This window comes from Sinocyclocheilus anshuiensis, unplaced genomic scaffold (genome assembly GCF_001515605.1).
Source record: "Sinocyclocheilus anshuiensis isolate Anshui unplaced genomic scaffold, SAMN03320099.WGS_v1.1 scaffold4498, whole genome shotgun sequence".
In the NCBI taxonomy this organism is placed as follows: domain Eukaryota; kingdom Metazoa; phylum Chordata; class Actinopteri; order Cypriniformes; family Cyprinidae; genus Sinocyclocheilus; species Sinocyclocheilus anshuiensis.
Window position 1 is genome coordinate 36,576 of NW_015554561.1, and position 18,474 is coordinate 55,049.

At 37.1% G+C, this 18,474-nt stretch overlaps 2 protein-coding genes and 1 long non-coding RNA gene across 9 annotated transcripts in view; 2 read left to right on the top strand and 1 right to left on the bottom strand.

Moving 5' to 3' along the window:
- Nucleotides 1–1,207, top strand: part of LOC107671520 (bombesin receptor-activated protein C6orf89 homolog) — a 12,275-nt gene extending 11,068 nt beyond the window's left edge. For 2 of the 3 annotated variants that reach the window (XM_016464445.1, XM_016464444.1), the window contains 2 exons: nt 1–62; nt 615–1,207. In XM_016464445.1, the coding sequence (XP_016319931.1) occupies nt 1–62; nt 615–800 (248 nt within the window). In that variant the 3' untranslated portion in view covers nt 801–1,207. The remainder of the gene's footprint in view (nt 63–614) is intronic. The other variant, XM_016464446.1, reaches the window with a different exon arrangement.
- The window catches only part of LOC107671522 (uncharacterized), a 21,226-nt gene extending 2,963 nt beyond the window's left edge, over nt 1–18,263 (bottom strand). Inside the window, exons 1-2 of the long non-coding RNA XR_001632210.1 lie at nt 18,247–18,263; nt 8,118–8,124 (exon numbers count right to left, since the gene is read on the bottom strand). This is a non-coding gene — a long non-coding RNA (uncharacterized LOC107671522). The remainder of the gene's footprint in view (nt 1–8,117; nt 8,125–18,246) is intronic.
- Nucleotides 3,177–16,083, top strand: znf76 (zinc finger protein 76). 5 transcript variants are annotated; one of them, XM_016464441.1, is made up of 13 exons: nt 3,177–3,368; nt 5,071–5,158; nt 6,554–6,637; nt 8,053–8,130; nt 8,205–8,338; nt 9,455–9,526; nt 11,347–11,463; nt 12,724–12,925; nt 13,211–13,390; nt 14,749–14,949; nt 15,030–15,223; nt 15,296–15,400; nt 15,811–16,083. In XM_016464441.1, the coding sequence occupies exons 2-13, from the start codon at nt 5,083–5,085 to the stop codon at nt 15,892–15,894; spliced, it is 1,527 nt and encodes a 508-aa protein (XP_016319927.1). In that variant the 5' UTR covers nt 3,177–3,368; nt 5,071–5,082; the 3' UTR covers nt 15,895–16,083. The 5 variants fall into 5 exon arrangements, with proteins under 5 accessions (XP_016319927.1, XP_016319923.1, XP_016319925.1 ...); XM_016464437.1 differs by lacking the exon at nt 3,177–3,368 and adding an exon at nt 3,511–3,699; XM_016464438.1 differs by lacking the exon at nt 3,177–3,368 and adding an exon at nt 3,512–3,669.
- Nucleotides 18,264–18,474: the final 211 nt, after the last annotated feature.

Below are 18,474 nucleotides of genomic sequence, written 5' to 3' on the forward strand. Positions count from 1 at the left end.
GATCCAGCGATGCCAAACACACTGCCGCTCCTTCAGTCTGTGGCTGGAGCCGGGAGACATGGGTAAGACATCTCTCAGAGCCGTGAGCGTCTCCTCATTGCTGTGCTACTTCTAGGGATGGGCGATATGGGCTTAAAATATATATCACGATACTTTCTGGTATTTATTGCGATAACGATATCAATGACGATAATTCAAGAAATCCTGTTTCTTTAGAGAAAAGTATTATCTTTCCTATTTTTACCCAAAATAGGGTGTTGAGAGCATTACTGAGCACACACGCAATGTAAAGACTGTTTAATTCATACAGGAAGTCGGAGGGCGCTCTTGCGCAGAAACTCCACATGCATTGCACTGACGACGCTCCAGGAAATCCCTAATATGGACAAAGGCATCCAGTTATCGCTGAATAAAACGCAGATAGAGAAATTTTAACTGATGAAACTTGAATAAACATACATTTGCACAAAATATAGCTATGGTCTGTGTTAAGGATAAAGTACATTTATAATGCAATGCTAATCGACATAGCATTTATACTATAAAATAGAATGATGTCTGCCTCTCTCTGTGATATGAAGCCACGTCTGATCACATTCTTCTTCTGTGCGCAGTGTTGGCGGATCCGCGCTACTGGCTGCTGGAGCTCTTCGCGTCTGGAGCTCAGAGAGTGCTGTGTGACGGCCCTGTGCTCTGAGAACATCGTTCAGGAAGTGACATCAGCACTCGGTTTCTCTTTCTTCAGACGGCGGTGTTTCTGCGGAGCTGCTGGGATCTTCGGCTCCGGCGATGTTTTCTGATCCTCGCACCAGACGCTCGCAGACTTCAAAGAAACTATTTTGTTGAAAGAAAATCAAACCTATTTTAAGGATATTTTAGTACGTCTTGACATTGTTTTCATGATCATTAAGCGCATTTTGTCTACAAATTACTGGGATGCAAAAAACTAAAAATCTCATTACTGTAAACAAAAAAAAATTCTCATTACTGTTACAATACAATTAATTGATGTTAATATATAAAGTCAACTAAATTATTTTTACATTTTATGGTAGTATTTGTTGTACTGACTGAATTTAAATAAATGAGAATACTATTTCTGTAATACAGTGTTGAGAACAAGATTTTTTTTGGGAAAACATTTTTGTTAAGGTAAAAAAAAAGTGTAACGGTAATGAGAATAAATATAACTGATATAATGAAAACGACAATAATTTTTTCTGTATTAAATGAGAACGAGAATTTTTTTTTTGTTCAAAACATTTTTCCATTTTTTTTTTTTTTTTGTATGACGGTAATGAGAATCCGAGTATATTTTTAATTATGGTAATGAGAATGAGAATCATTTTGTTCAAAATCTCTTCATATGTTTTTTTTTGGTGACGGTAATGAGAATGATCATATTTTTCATTATGGTAATGATAAATGCATTTTTTTTTGTTTTTATGACGGTAATGAGACTTAGTGTATTTTTTTAATTATAGTAATGAGAATGAGAATTTTGTTCAAAATCTCTTCATAGTGTTTTTTTTTTGGTGACGGTAATGAGAGTGATCAAATTTTTCATTATGGTAATGAGAACAATTCGTTTTTTGTGTATTACGATAATGACATTGAGAATATTTTGTAATATTATGGTAACAAGAACTTGTCAGGAGGATCGAAGTTTGTTTAATTATGGTAATGATGGTGAATATTTTTTTGCATCGCAGTAACGTGAGTGTGTCGGAAATGCGTTTTGTTGTCACGAATCTAATTTCAGTGTTGAAATCTGAGTCGCACGTGTTCCGCGACTGCAGATCGGCCAATCAGAGCACTTTAAATGTTGGTCATCAGCCGATGATGTCATATCCTGGTCGAGCGATGACATCATCACCCGGCGTCAGACGGTTTAACGTAGCCAACGATTTTTGTCCTCTGGAGTTTAATCATTGTAAATAATGAGAATAAGATGCAGATGGTGTGATTTACTGATATGATTCAGAGATTTATGTTGATTGTGATTTTGCTGCAGGATTTACACAGTAAACAAAAGCTGCTGTTCGTAAATGCTGCGTGTGATTTCAGTGTTTCTTATGTGATTTCTGTGATTGTTCGTCACATTTGGAGTGAAAGATGTAATTCACTCTGGATGTCAGGTGTTAAGAATAATGGTCATTTTATAATGTCTAATGCTGCTCTGAATCCAATACAACAACAACAAAAAGCTGTTTATAAGGAACTTTGCAGTAGAGATTGAGCTGATGCGGCCGCCATCTTGGAACGGTCAACTTGACGTCATTCACCATAGTAATCACTGAATATTCGGAAGACGCCACAATCCTGCACAGAACCTACAGAATGGTGAATGACGTCAAGTTGACCGTTCCAAGATGGCGGCCGCATCTATGTGCCTGGAGCCGTCGAATGGGGCTTCTATACACATCTATGGCAGAAACGCTGGAACGCGGCGGAAGTGAATGTGGAGGACCGGATGTGAGTCTCTCTGTTGACGGCAGGGGGCGCTCTGTGGCTCAAACACACGGGACTTTGAAATTCTATAATTTAATATGTAATTATTATTTGTATTATTATATATTTTTTAGTATTTACTAACATGTTCATTAACAGAAATGGGGGAAAATAGTAAATCTTAACACCCATCATAACAAAACACAATTTATACATTATATTGAGATGCTACAACACAGCTATTTCATTTTATTCCTCTGAATATTATAATTCGTGTTCATTTATTAATTTATCATAGTTTTACTCTAGGTTCTGCAATGAAAGCCTCTTAAACATTCTGCTTTTTAGCGCACGTATTTGTTATTTCTGTTTATTTTTCTATACTTCTTTTAACCATTATTATAAGCAGCGCAGGTATATTTGTAGCAATAGCCAACAATACATTGTATGGGTCACAATTATAGATTTCTCTTTTATGCCAAAAATCATTAGGATATTAAGTAAAGATCATGTTCCATGAAGATATTTTGTAAATTTCCTACCGTAAATATATCAAAACTTAATTTTTGATTAGTAATATGCATTGCTAAGAACTTCATTTGAACAACTTTAAAGATGATTTTCTCAATATTTAGATTTTTTTGCACCCTCAGATTCCAGATTTTCAAATAGTTGTATCTTGGCCAAATATTGTCCAATCCTAACAAACCATACATCAATGGAAAGATTATTTACTCAGCTTTCAGATGATGCATAAATCTCAATTTCACAAAATTGACCCTTATGGCAGGTATTGTGCTCCAGAGTCAAAGTTGTCCATCTTATAAGTTGCTGTTTGAGCGCCGCCTGCCGGAGGACTGAGGCGCTGCGTCCGCCGCGTGATCGGTGTCGCGGTGCATGTCGGGCCGCTGGCGGTGGTGAGTATCCCAGCCTGCGCTGCTGCTGCTCCGGAGAGAATGATGGGATAGCGGCGGACACACAGCAGCGCTAAAGACACACGCACACCGACATTATTCGCGTTATTCCCGCGCTCTGTCCGTCTATGTGTGTGTTTGTTCGTGTGTGTGTGTGACACGAGGCCTGCGGCGTGCGCGTGTCTGCGTTCATCTATAAACACACTTACAAAAGTACTGTGGTAGTACCATGGTACAGTATTATCACCAGAATCATGTTCCAAGTGATTTACATGGTGCTCCCGGGTTCCTCGAACACACCACGGTATTACCATGGTACACGTGGAAAAACATGGTAGTAACATGGTACTTTTTAGTGTGTTTTGCAGCAGCGTAAATATGGTGCTTTTAACTTATTTAAAAACTCAACTGGACAGTATGTTGCTTAGCAACAGCGCCAGTGTCTGCTGGATTTATTGTAGTCAACTTCTGTTGCTAAGCAACGCCAAAAAGTTCGGTAGTAGGCAGGGCCATCATTTCGCGGCAAAATATCGACTGTAAACCGCAGCAAACACAATAACTTTCAAATCGGTCAGATTTCTGTTGGTCAACATGACAAATTCACCAACACTTAGCTCGAAACTCCCGATCGCGTGTATTTCGCCTGCGAAAACTCGATAAGTGGCGTGTGAAAGCTATACGCTTTACACTTAAAGTGTTTGAAATCACTTAACTTTGTTTTAGCAATTTTGTGCTGTCGTCATGTTATTAGTTTTTTAAAAATTATTCTATTAAGCTTTAATTTATATTTATTTCAGTTATAGTTTTAGCATGTTTAGTACTTAAACTACTACAAATAAAGTACTGGGTGTTTTGTAATTCTCATTATTTTCTTTTCCATGTAATTTTATAAGTACAATAAAATATTTGTAATTAAAATCGGCATTGGAGCAAATACAACGAATGCTAACGTGATAAAACAAATTAAATAATAAATAATTTTTCTGCGTTGTGATAATGAGAATTTGGGAGAAAAAATAATTCAAAGTGTCGCAATTATTGATTTTATTTATTCCTTTATTTAGACCGATAGAATGATAATTTGTTTTATTGCATTTTATTACTATAATAAATTTTAGCTATTAAAATCTGGATAAATTAAAGCCATTATAACAAATACTGCCATGATCAACAAAATACAATTTTAATAATAATTAATTTTAAGCAATGCGATTATGAGAATTTAGGAGGAAAATCAGCTTCGTTAACATTAAAATAATGTTGCAATACCAGGAATCTTGAACTTAATGAACCTAAAATGTCGAATATAAATTAAGCAATGTCAAAAACGCACAGTAGGTTAGTTCGTTAGTTGGTGCGGCAAAATATCCACTGTACGTTAATCACTGTAAAACCCAGCAGGTTTCCGTCGATCAACGCGATGAATTCTCATGACCAACGTTTTGCGCAAAACTCCCGATTGCGTGGATTTTGCCTACGACAATTCCCCGAATAACGGTAAATGTAGCCAAGGTGGCGTGTGAAATCTAAACGCTTTACAAACTTGAAACAAACTCAGTGATTCTCCTAAACCATTTTCAAATATCAGTCAAACTGTATTGTTATCGGACTGCTGTATTTGAGGTGTAAGGTGTCAGATAATGACTGTACGTGAGTATAGTTGTGTGATGCGGCTGTGTTTAAGGTGTAATGTGTGTGTGTTCAGAGCTGCAGTGAGATGATGGAGGGTTTGGGGCTTCAGGCCGTGGCTCTGAGCGACGGATCCACCGCTTACATACAGCAGACCATCAGCGGTGAGACAATCTCATGGAAATATGCACATAGTATTAGTATTATAACTAGTGCTGTCAAACGATTAATCGCGATTAATCGCATCCAAAATAAATGTTTTTGTTTACTTGCTTTATTATAACGTTCATCTAGAAACGCAACGTGCGCCATTTCATCGTATTTGTAAGGTAAATCTACGCAAACACAGGAGAATACATGGATATCTTTCTCAACGTGCTAACTGTTCATCGCGATTTCAAAATAAAAGCTCAAACTCTCGCTCTGAGTTTACACGTTTTGATGTCCACATATTCAAGAAATTACAGTGGCTGTAGGATTTCAATCGTGAAGAAATAACCAAATATTAAGTGGACATTTGAATCAAATGCTGTTTGGTCAGTATTAAACAAGGATTAGATCGCGCAGTAAAGTGTAAAACAATCGTCAGGCCGTTGGCGCCCTCTGCTGGCATTTGTTATTATGCGCAATGTACGTTAGCTCTATTGTTTGTAATAAATTACGTATTTTAACAGTTCTGTTCAATAAAACCACATGATTACTTGCTTTTGATACTTTATTTGAACGAATTATTATTGCCTTGTTGCTATTATATGTATTATTAATAGTGCTGTCAAACGATTAATCATGATAAATCGCATCCAAAATAAAGGTTTTTGTTTACATAATATATGTGTGTGTACTGTGTATATTTAGTATGTAAATGCACACACATGCATATATTTAGGAAAAATGTTTATATCGCATACATTTATTAATAATATAAATTATATCAGAATTAGCTTTATTTGCCAAGTGTGCGCAAACACGCAAGGAATTTGTTGTGGTTTTTTATATGGCTATGAATATAAATATGGTCAAACGATTAATCGCGATTAATCACATCCAAAATAAAAGTTTTTGTTTATATACTATATGTGTGTTTACTATGTATATTTAGTATGTAAATACACACACCTGCATGTATATATTTAAATATGTTTATATTACATTTATTTATAATATAAATTATATCAGAATTAGCTTTATTTGCCAAGTGTGCGCAAACATGCAAGGAATTTGTTGTGTTTTTTTAATATGGCTATAAATATAGACATGTAAATATTTTCAAAATATATGCTGTATGTGTGTATTATATGCATAATAAATAAATATACACGGTACACGCATATTATGTAAATAACTTGCGATCGGATGCGATTAATCGCGGTTAATCGCTTTACAGTACTTGTATTTTAAGTCATTTTAAAGGTTATTGTTCACTTAGGTCTTCAAAAAAATTATTGTAATTATCCGATCACTCGATTAATCGTCAGAATAATCGGCCGGTTACTCGAGTACCCAAATAGATGTTAGTGACAGCCCTGGTGTAAGAGATCTGACGGTGTTGTGATGTTCAGATCCGAGTCTAATGGAGGGAAACACGGTTCAACTGGAGGACGGGACCACGGCGTTCATTCAGCACGTCAGCGTCCAGCAGAAAGGTGTGTGTGACGCCGCCGAGCAAGTGTGATACCAAAGTCCCTTTCAAGGGAAGTCTGTTCACTCGGCGGCCATATTTGCAACGCCTCCGGGCAGCTCAAACAAGGCCAAGTCCTATCTAAATGAATGGGGGAATCCTGAAATCTCAAAAACTGCCCTATGAACTCATAATTAAATTACACGTTTAAAATCGGCAACAAAATCTGAAATTAACTGCCACATGAATGGTGTTTCTTATGTTCAAATAGTGTTTAAAAAGCTTATTTTTTTAGGCTAGACCAGCCAATGCACATGCGCAGTTATAACGCGCTTAAGACTGGCTGGTCTAGCCTCCGGTTTCTATGGAAACCGGAGATTCTAAAGCCCCGTTCACACCAAGCACGATAACTATAAAGATAAAGATATAGTTCTAAAAATCGTTCTCAATATTGAAGAACAGCAGAGTCCACACCACAGCTATAACGATAAAGGCACAGAGATACGATATCGTTGGAATCACTTTCAGAACTATTTTTTTTCCAGCTGATGAACGATAAAAACATTGACAGCCAATCAGAATCTATCCTAATATAACGAGCTGGAGAATTTAAAGCGGCAGACGAGCGTGCGCTTAGAATAAACAGATGATATCGTCCGCTAATATTGTTATAGTCATCGTTATAGTTATTGTAAACTGGGCTTAACGGCCACTGCAATGACGCAATCAGTGCGTCCCAAATCGCGTACTTACGCACTATTCTATGACGTTTTGTAGTATAAATAGTGCGAGTAGTGTGTTCACGCTGGAAATTCTAAAAAGAAAAAGTGCACTTTAAATACCCGGATGATGCACTTAAATAACAGATAGTAGCTATCCGACTCCGATTATGAATGACAAATTAAATTTATTAAATTCATACACTACATGGTTGAGTACATAGTGCATAAGTACATAGTGTATAAGTGTATAGTGTATAAGTGTATAGTGTGTCATTTGGGACGCAGTTAATGTCTTTACCAATCAGTGATTGGCTCTTAAATTTAGAAGGCGGGACTATTCCGCCATATTGCGCGTTGCAGTCTCTCCCATTCATAAGTGTGGACCCTTTTCGTAAGACTGTGATAATGCGTTTCAGTGGTCATCAGCATCGAAAGTTTTTTATATTTTGATTAGTAGTATCAAAATATAAATAGAAAGTAGTATATTTTTATATTTTAATCCAGAAAAATTTCATAGGGCCCTACTATAGGAGTCTTTGGTGATACTCAGAGAGAGAGTGATACTGATGAGTGTGTGTGTGTGTGTCTATGTGTGTGTGTGTGTGTGTGTGTGTGTGTGTCTATATATGTGTGTGTATGAGTGTGTCTGTGTGTGTGTGAGTGAGAGTGTGTCTCTGTGTGTGTGTGTGTGTCTATATGTGTGTGTGTGTGTGTTTAGAGTCGCTGGCATTTGAGGACGGTCAGGCGGTGCAGTTGGAGGACGGGACCACGGCCTTCATTCACCACACACCTAAAGGTGCCCATACGCTAACAAGCTTACATGCACTGAGTCCCTGAGCGCGCTTGACCTCTGACCTCTGTGTGTGACAGACGGCTTCGACCCCTGCGCCGTGGAGGCCGTTCAGCTGGAGGACGGCAGCACGGCGTACATCCACCACCAGACAGGCGGCGCTGTGGAGCTAAACGCAGAGGCCATCGCCACGCTGGAGAGCTACGCTAGCAAGGTCTGACCACAAAGCTAGCCGTGATTTTTAGGGTTGGGTGTCGAAAACCGTTTCCAAGATCCGGGTATTCGATAAGACGCGTGCATTTCGATTCTGTGCAACGATTCCTGCGTTCGCATTTTAATGTGATTTAAAACGATTTAAGCGCGGGAAAGGAAAGAAATTGCGCGATCCCAGCCTTTTGCTCAATTTACACTGCAGAAAAGGTTGTTAGGGTCCTATGATTTGCGCAATGCAGAAAACGCGGACGGTATTGCGGAATCCAGTCATAAAAATGGAATTTACAGTTTAACGCAGAATTTCACGCAATTTGCCAAAGTTTGGATGAATCAATCTAAAGTACGTCATTACACTTCGATCAAATCGCGATATAAACTAGTATCTGTGAATATTAAGCTGCAAGCAAAGCATTTTAAATATGAATCGCTCATGTTCTGCGTGTCTCTGTGTGAATGAATGGCGCAGACGCACGGTTTTGTTTACTTCACACAAACTGAAGCGCGCGACGCTCGCGGTGATTTCAGCGTCTGTCGTCTCACTGAATGAGGACATAAATACATGAACAACATCTCCAGAACTGCTCTGAGAGTCAATCCATGAGCGTTTTATTTTTCATTTGAGTAAAACTGGTGTTAAATGTATGCACGGCAACCCGTCAAAATAAAAGTTCGGCTTAACTTGAAGAAATTGTAGCAGAAATTTATTAATATCATTCAGTAGAATGTAAGCAATACGGCTGGGCTACTACTACTAAATTGATAAAACTTTATTTTTTTAAAAGGAATAATCGCACAATATTTCTTCCATGTTTTAATTTGACTGGAAAATCCCATTTATTGACCAAAAAAATTTAATTTGTTTCATTTTCATGCTTTATGCCTTCATTCGATTAACCAGAAAAATGTAAATAAACAACACAGAATTTCATAAGGCTGTTGTAAGAATAAATAAAAATGGTTTCTATGCATTCAAATAATTAGACATGCTAAAACAGAATTTGGTAACAAACATAAGGTGTGAAAAAATAAAACCGTTCAAAGGCCTTTTAACATGTAATTTTATACGTTCTCGTGATTTTATACGTTCATGACTGGTGTTTGATTTGATATGGCTCAGCTGACGGGGTCAGAGGTCGAGGTCGATGAAAACATCGAGAACACAAACGGAGCGGAGCAGACCATCAAACAGGTGTGATAGACTTTTTCTGACTTTATTTATTTAAATTATTAATTGATTTTATTTATATCTTTATTCATTACGATAAATAATTTATTTATTTTATTAACCCGTTTAATCCCAATTTTTTTTCAGACATGAAAATATCCAGGTGATGCGTCATTAGTAAACCTTTGAAATAATCATTAATTATTTTTTGTGTGAAAAATAATGTGTGTACTGAATTAACATATTTCTGCAGTCATAAAAATTGTTATATATCTCAGCCCAGCTATTTGAAACTCTGTTTCATCACATTCTATTATGCATAAAAGCCCTTATACAACACTGACAGGAATACTGAGATAAATGACAAAAAATACAACAATCAACATATTTCAGAATTGTTACTTTATTGTAACAATATTATATTATAATTATATATATCAGGGGCGTTTCCTCCAAGGAGGCAGTGTCTCCTCAGAAACTGGATTAGGAAAATAATCGATATTACAAAAATGAAACTAATAAATATGACATTAATAAAAGTATAAAAGTCACTCGTTTTTATAAAGTAACACTGTCCAACAGCGACACCCGCAGGTAAAGTTACAGAGGAGGCTTGCCTCCCTTCAGCCCATTGACTTACAACAGAGAGCCCTTAGCACTTAGTGTAAATAGCACCTAACTAAGATTAATAAATGCTGTAGAAGTGTTGTTCATGTTAACTAATGTTAGCCTAACTAAAGAAGTCTTTGCAAAATGTTGTTCGAATTGTTACTGCCTTTCGTTATTATTTTGGAATAAAGGTAAAAATGCATAAAAACACTGGGAAATGTATAATTATTATTTAAAATATAAAATAAAATACAAAATAATGTTAATAAAATACAAAATAGAATTATATAATGTTTATTTAACCAATTCAGATTGATTCAGTATTATTCAATATTTATTCAGATAGATTGATAATTTATAAATTTTATTTATTTTTATTATTTAAAACAATTATTGATTTTGCTAATTTCTTTGTTTATTTAGATTGATAACTGATTTTATTTACCAATGTGTATTTATATAGATAATTGACTGATTTTGATAGATAGCCAGGTAGATTGCTAATTTACTCATTTGATTTATTTAGATAATTTATTGATTTTATTCGTTAGTCGTTTTATTATTTTTTAACACTATTATAGTATTTATTCATATTTTTATATAGCTTTTATTTTCATATTTTCAGTTTTCATTTTAATTTTACTTCACATTTTAATAATTTTGTTGTGTATTTTAGTATTTTTATTAGTTATCAAAAATATTTGTATTTATATTTTATTATTTATATTTGTTTCAGTTTACCAGTTTTAGTAGTTAAACTTAAACCTACTTATTTCATACGATACGATATAACTTTATTGTCAGAAAACGTCTGAAATTTGTCTTGCGTTACAGCAGGTTCACTTACAATTACAAAGACTTTAAACTTTCAGCTCTAAAACAGCTTGGTGTACAAAAGAGTACTTTAGTCTAATTCGATTATATCTCCGTCGATTATAATTCATTATACAACGCATGATTTGGTTCATTTAGTTTCCAAGGCAACATTTCTAACTTTTGACTAACTATTGTTCAAGTTTTTAATTTTTGGTTTGTTTTTTCATTTTATTTCAGCTTTACTTCAATTGCCGAAAACAATTTTTAATAGTTTTAGTTAACAATAACAATACTGCTTTGTTTATATAGATAGTTTATTTGTTTATTTTAATTTAAATACTTTAATTTAATTTGCTTATTTAAACAGATAGATGCATTGTGTATATATAATTGTCCGTATAACGTGTGTTGTTTCTCAGCTGATGTTTGAGGGGAAGGTCTGGAGCTCCGGTAAAGTCCAGCAGGTCGGAGAGAAGAGTTTCCGCTGTGGACACACGGGCTGCGGCCGATACTACACCACAGCACACCATCTGAAGGTACAGAGCTTCCCACAATGCACTGGGGCAGAGCAGGCCTTAAGAGTCTCACAGCTGTGTGTACAGTTGAGGTCAAAAGTTTACACCCCCCTTTCAGAATCTGCAAAATGTTAATTATTTTACCAAAATAAGAGGGATCATACAAAATGCATGTTATTGTTTATTTAGTGCTGACCTGAATAAGATATTTCACATAAAAGATGTTTGCATATAGTCCACAAGAGAAAATAATAGTTGAATTTATAAAAATGACCCCGTTCAAAAGTTTAACCCTTGATTCTTAACACTGTGTTGTTAGCTGAATGATCCACAGCTGTGTTCATGAGTTTCTTGTTTGTCCTGAACAGTTAAACTGCCTGCTGTTCTTCAGAAAAATCCTTCAGCTCCCACAAATTCTTTGGTTTTTCAGCATTGTTGTGCATTTGAACCCTTTCCAACAATGACTGTATGATTTTGAGATGCATCTTTTCACACTGAGGACAACTGAGGGACTCATATGCAGCTATTACAGAAGCTTCAAACGCTCGCTGATGCTCCAGAAGGAGAAACCATGCATTAAGAGCCGGGGGTGAAAACTTTTGAACAGAATGGAGATGTGTACATCTTTCTTATTTTGCCTAAATATCATATTTTTTTCATTTAATGCATGGTTTCTCCTTCTGGAGCATCAGCGAGCGTTTGAAGCTTCTGTAATAGCTGCATATGAGTCCCTCAGTTGTCCTCAGTGTGAAAAGATGCATCTCAAAATCATACAGTCATTGTTGGAAAGGGTTCAAATACACAAAAATGCTGCAAAACCAAAGAATGTGCAGGAGCTGGGGGATTTTTCTGAAGAACAGCAGACAGTTTAAGTGTTCAGGACAAACAAGAAACTCATGAACAACTATCACTAAACAAGAAAACACAGCTGTGGATCATTCAGCTAACAACACAGTATTAAGAATCTTGAATGGGGTCATTTTTATAAATTCGACTATTATTTTCTCTTGTGGACTATATGTACACATCTTTTATGTGAAATATCTTATTCAGGTCAGTACTAAATAAACAATAACATGCATTTTGTATGATCCCTCGCTTGCTAGACACAAAAATAACACACAAGAACAGTGAGTACACAAAAATACTGTTAACCCTCCATGAAATATGGGGGTTTCCCAAGAAGCGGGAAAATTCGGAGAAGGAGGGATTGATGTGTTTCCTGAACACGTGCATGTGTGTGTGTGTGTGTGTGTGTGTGTGTGTGTGTGTGTGTTGCAGGTGCACGAGCGCTCGCACACGGGTGACCGTCCATACCAATGCGAGGTGCCCTCCTGCGCTAAAGCTTTCGCCACCGGTTATGGTCTCAAGAGCCACCTGCGCACGCACACGGGCGAGAAACCCTACAAATGCCCCGAGGACATGTGCTACAAAGCCTTCAAAACCTCCGGAGACCTGCAGAAACACGTGCGCACGCACACCGGTACGAACGCACGACCGAACTGAGTTCAAACGCAGAAATTTCCAGCGATATCGTCGACTTGATCGTCCAGCTCAGTTCAGTTTAAATAGTATCTGTGCAATGACATCACTGAATTCAATGAACTGCATTTAACAAAAAATTGAGTGTTTACTATTGTCGTTTTGCATTATTGACACACTATTTTTCTGTTTAATACTGTAAAGCTGCTTTGACACAATCTGTATTGTTAAAAGCGCTATATATAAAATAAAAAAAATCAGTGACATAACTGTCTTTCTCTTGCAGGCGAGAAGCCGTTTAAGTGTCCGTTCGAGGGCTGCGGACGCTCCTTCACCACCTCCAACATTCGTAAGGTTCATACGCGAACGCACACGGGCGAGCGGCCATATTTGTGCCCGGAGCCGTCCTGCGGAAGAGCCTTCGCCAGCGCAACCAACTACAAGAACCACATGAGGATACACACCGGTAACACAGCGCTCACATGTACCGCTGCTCTAATAATTCCAATAGGAATCCGCACGATTGGGAATTTTGCGCAAACGGCGAAAAGGTTCCCAGTGCAGATTTCGCTCCAGTTCATGTTGGTCACGTGAATTTGATGAGTTGACTACCATAAAGCTGATTGATTTGAAAGTGACTTCAAACATTGTTACACTGTTGACAGTAGACCTGCGAATTCCACAAATGTGGACTCAACTTGGGACGATAGCTATAACAGTAACGATAAAGGTTTGAAAATCGTTCTAATTCTTTGATAATAGGGAACTTCGCACCACAATTATAATGATACAAAGGAACAGTATCATTGGAATCACTTTCATAAGTACTGTATTTTTATATCTTCAGTTTTCGTTTTAATTTTACGTCGTTTTACTAATTTTATGTGCTTGTCATTTTTATTAGTTCTTTTTAATATTTCTGTTTAGCTTTTATTTTTTACTTGTTTTAGTTTTAACAATATTATTACTTCAAATTTAAGTAAGCTGCCATTTTTTTTCAGATGATGAACGATAAAAACATTCAGAGCCTATCAGAATCCTTCCGACTTCAAAGAGCTCCAGCATTTAAAGTGGCAGACCACAAAACTGCAGCTCACTTATAATAAACAGAATGTTATCATGCGTTGGTGTGGACGATAATATGGTTAACATTATAGTTATCTTTATAATTAACTGCCTTCAATTATTTGCATTCACATTTACCGTTCCTCTGAAATTTCATAGACAAAATCCTGCGCAAGAGTCTGCGCAATCTGGAATTTTGCACAAGGGCGAAAAAGTTCTCCACTTAGATTTCGCAGGTGTTCAAGTTGGTCACGCAAATTTGCCACGTTGACCAACAGAAAGCTGCATGGTTTGAAAGTGACTTCATGTATTGCTACACTGTTGACAGTGGGCCTTTTATTGCAAGCAAAATTTCGCTAATGCGAACGCAACTTAAGTGTTAAGGCCCGATCACACCAAAAATGCTAACTATTTCAATCATGAAAAAGTTTAAAAAATTGTTCTAATTCTTTAATAATAGTGAACTTCACACCTTCACACACGGTGATTTTGTTATGTGCTTGTCATTTTTCTTAGTTTTTTTATATTTCTGTTTACTAGATTCAATTTATATTCCGTTTTAAATTTAGCAGTTTTAGTACTTCAATTTAAACTTATGAGTCTTAGTTGCGATTTTTTCAGCTGACGTACGACTTTAAAGAGCTCAAGCATTTAAGGCGACAGGCATTATGGTGTTGTTATGGTGTGGACGTTACCATTAGTTATCGCTATAGTTATCGGTCTTTAGTGTCTGTTTCATCGTTCTGTTTGCTGTCTCAGGTGAGAAGCCGTATCTGTGCACGGTTCCCGGCTGTGGGAAGAGTTTCACGGAGTACTCCAGTCTTTATAAGCATCACGTGGTCCACACGCACTGTAAGCCGTACACCTGCAGCCACTGCGGGAAGACCTACAGACAGACGTCCACACTGGCCATGCACAAGCGCACCGCGCATGGAGACTTCGACACCGTGGAGGACGCCGGTACGTCTTTCTCTTATTTCGCTTGACTTGCTTTCACTTTCACCGAATTCGAAGGCACTTACGAACAATTTCGCACGCAGACGCAGAGGTTTTCGAGGCGTCGCCGCAGGACGCCGAGCAGAACGAATGTGATGCCAAAGTCACCATGGAAACCGACGACATCATCAGCTCACACCTGCAGGTGCTCGGCACGGCCGTCACCATGGTGACCCAGGACGGAACCATCGGTGGGCAGCAGGTCACCATGGTTACGGATGGCAAAGAGCTGCAGCCGGTGGGTATTATGGGATGGACGGTGTCGCGTGGTCATCAGAGCTCAAATCGCTAACTGTGTTCGTTCCTGCAGGTTGCCATAGTAACGTCAAATGGCATCATGACTGAAGTGAACGCGTCGCTGTACCAGCAGGTGGCGCTGCTAGCAACAGAAAACGGCACACAGATCGCAGTACAGGTACGAAACACGGCTAATTACTCGGATTACAATACTACACACTAAACGTACATCAGTGGTGATGTGGAGTCCATACTTTCAAGTATGTTTGTGTTTACGTGTAACATTTTAGCTAAAATAACTACCTTATACTTATCACTATTACTTCACATGGCAGTTTTGGCCTCATATTGATCGCTTTTTGTGTTGTCAACACGTTTAAAAACTTGAAAATGTAATTACAATTTTAGCCTAAATAGTACGCCATATTGGCATACTGTTTTAACACACAATCATTTGGAAACTAAAAAAGACTTATAGAATGCCAATTTATTTTATTCAGGAAAAACTAAATACTATTATTGTAGTTTGTACAGTATATAGTGAGAATATCTTGTTGAACTGTTTGTGTGTATTGGTTGTGTATGCAGTTAGAAGATCAGCAGACGTTAGAGGAGGCGATCACCATGGCAACAGCGGCGATTCAGCACAGCGGACTGACCTCAGATCAGTGACCGCTCAAAAAAATCACGTTCAGACGCCTCGTAGAGAGAACAAACAATTTTTTTACGTTTACGTTAGCGTGTATGAGAAAGAGTTTCTGCAGTCTTAAAGGTTTTTTTTACCGGCTTCGAGCCAGTAGGTTGCGAAACAAGATGAAAATAAAAATGTATATTTGTCAATAAATAAGCTTTATCCAGTAACTCTTTGTAAAATGTGTTTTTTGACTTATTAAACACTCTTCAAACGAGAGACGCGACGAAAACCAGAACCTGAAAAACTAGCTAATCTGTTCATAGGCAATCGAACGTCTTCGCTGATCCAAACGGGCGTCTGCTTCTCATTAATCGTGTTTTGCAGAATATTTGTATTAAAATATATTTTCTCCTAATGATAATGGAATTATGTCTGTTTTGTATTGTATTTGTGAAAAAACAGCGCAGGATTATATGCAGCTGTCACAAAAATTAGCACATCCAAATTGATTTTCTTCCTCATATTTCATTTTAGCGGCTTAATGTGAGAAATATTATACATGTGTGTCGCTACATTGAGTTCTAGAAAAACGTTAATAACCCTAAATACATTTCTGATGCATTTCTCACTGAGGTAAAAGTCGTTAGAAGACGCGCGCTGTTTTTGATTTGAATCTCCCGCGTTTTTTATTTGAATCTCCCGCCTCGTCTAAATCAGTGAAAACAGCACTGAAGTTAACCATGTAATATGGCGGTTCTTAAACAAACAAACACACATTGTATTTACTCACCTAAGCGCATTTTATTCGCATTTGTCTCTTGTTCATGGCTGCAGTACAGTAATGTGTCCAGCAGAGGTCAGCAGCTTTACTCTCTATGTCTCCAATCTACAGTTTGCTCATTATATCATGAACTGTACCGAAACTTTACAGTGCGCTTACACTAAAAGAACCTCAAAGAATAACACACATATTTACATAACTAAATGAGGACCTACCACAGAGTTTTAATCATTAAGTTAATAATGACTACAAACTACCCAAACACTAACCTTAATTTTGTATTTTTACATTTTTAAATGTTTTGCCTCAGTTGAAGTGACAAATACGAGCAAATATTGAGATATATTTAATAGCTTCTTTACTGTGTATTTTTAAAGATGTTTTCCCATTACATTTCCTGTTATATAGACACAGAATGTGAATTTATGTTGAATTTGATGTATTTCCGTGTTTTACAACACACACACACACACACACACACACACACACTTGTTCTCAGTTCTTCCTCGACAACAGTCTCTGATTGGCTGAGCTGCTGTGATGTCAGCCAGTGACTGAGAGGGGGCAGAAAAAAGCAGCTGGTTTGGGGGTTTCCTCCTCAATACTGACTGGAAACATCTGTGTGTGTGTGTGTGTGAGAGTGTGTGTGTGTGAGAGTGTGTGTGTGTGTGTGTGTGTGTGCGTGTGTGTGCTTAGAAAATGTAGAAAAAAACAAAGGAACTTATTACCAAAACTTAGGGGGAAAAACATATAAACTTCGTACTAAAACGAAGAAGATTTAGAAAAATCAGGAAATTAGTAGCCTACGAAAACTTAGAATTTTTAGAAAAAAAACATAGGAACTTAGTATGAAAACTTAGGGGGAAAACATAAAAACTTAGTACTAAAATGTAAAAATAAATTGTGAAAAATCAGGAACTTAGTACTAAAACTTAGAAAAAACAAACAAACAATCTTAAACTTAGTACTAAAATTTAGAACATTTACAAAAATCAGAAACGTAGTACTAAATCTTAGAAACGTAGTACTAAATCTTAGAAACGTAGTACTAAATCTTAGAAACTTAGTACTAAATCTTAGACATTTTAGAAAAAGAACATAAGAACTTAGAAAATTAGAAAAAAAATAGGAACTTTGTATTAAAACGTAGAAATTTTAGAAAAAGAACCCCATATGAACTTAGTACCATAACCTAGGGGAAAAAACATATAAACTTAGTACAAAAACTTAGACACTTCCTGGTGAGACTATTTTGCCTATGTTTTAAAAAAGTTATTGCACCAGGGATCAAATATAAACACACAAAGAATGTCTCAAACTGTGCTCAGATTTGTCTGCAATCGGAAGTCTTCGATCCTAATATAAGCTCAAACGTATCTCATCAAATGATCCGAACTGCTCCGCATTGGTCGTATACTTTTACTGGATGATAACTAGTGACTCGTTTGGCTCTGTTTTATTTCTCCTGAGGGATTTTAGTTGAAACATCTGAGATCTAGCAGACAGTTTCACCAGTCTGTGTGTGACACCCTTCCTCCACCCGTCTGAGACTCTTTTGTGATGCATTACACACACTCACACATGCGCGCACACACACTCACACTCACACACACACACACACACTCTGAATGGCCGTCGTTCACACACCCGCGGGATGCTGGGGCTTCATGAATGATGTTTGTGAAACTCCAGGAGCATTCAGCTGAACAGGTTTGATTTGCAAATCATTTGTGTGCGACTCTCTGATCCAGAAACACGGGTGCGAAGGGGGAAATGCCACAAACACACACATTCACAAACCCCAGCAGACACGTTCACCACTAAAATACAGTCAGAT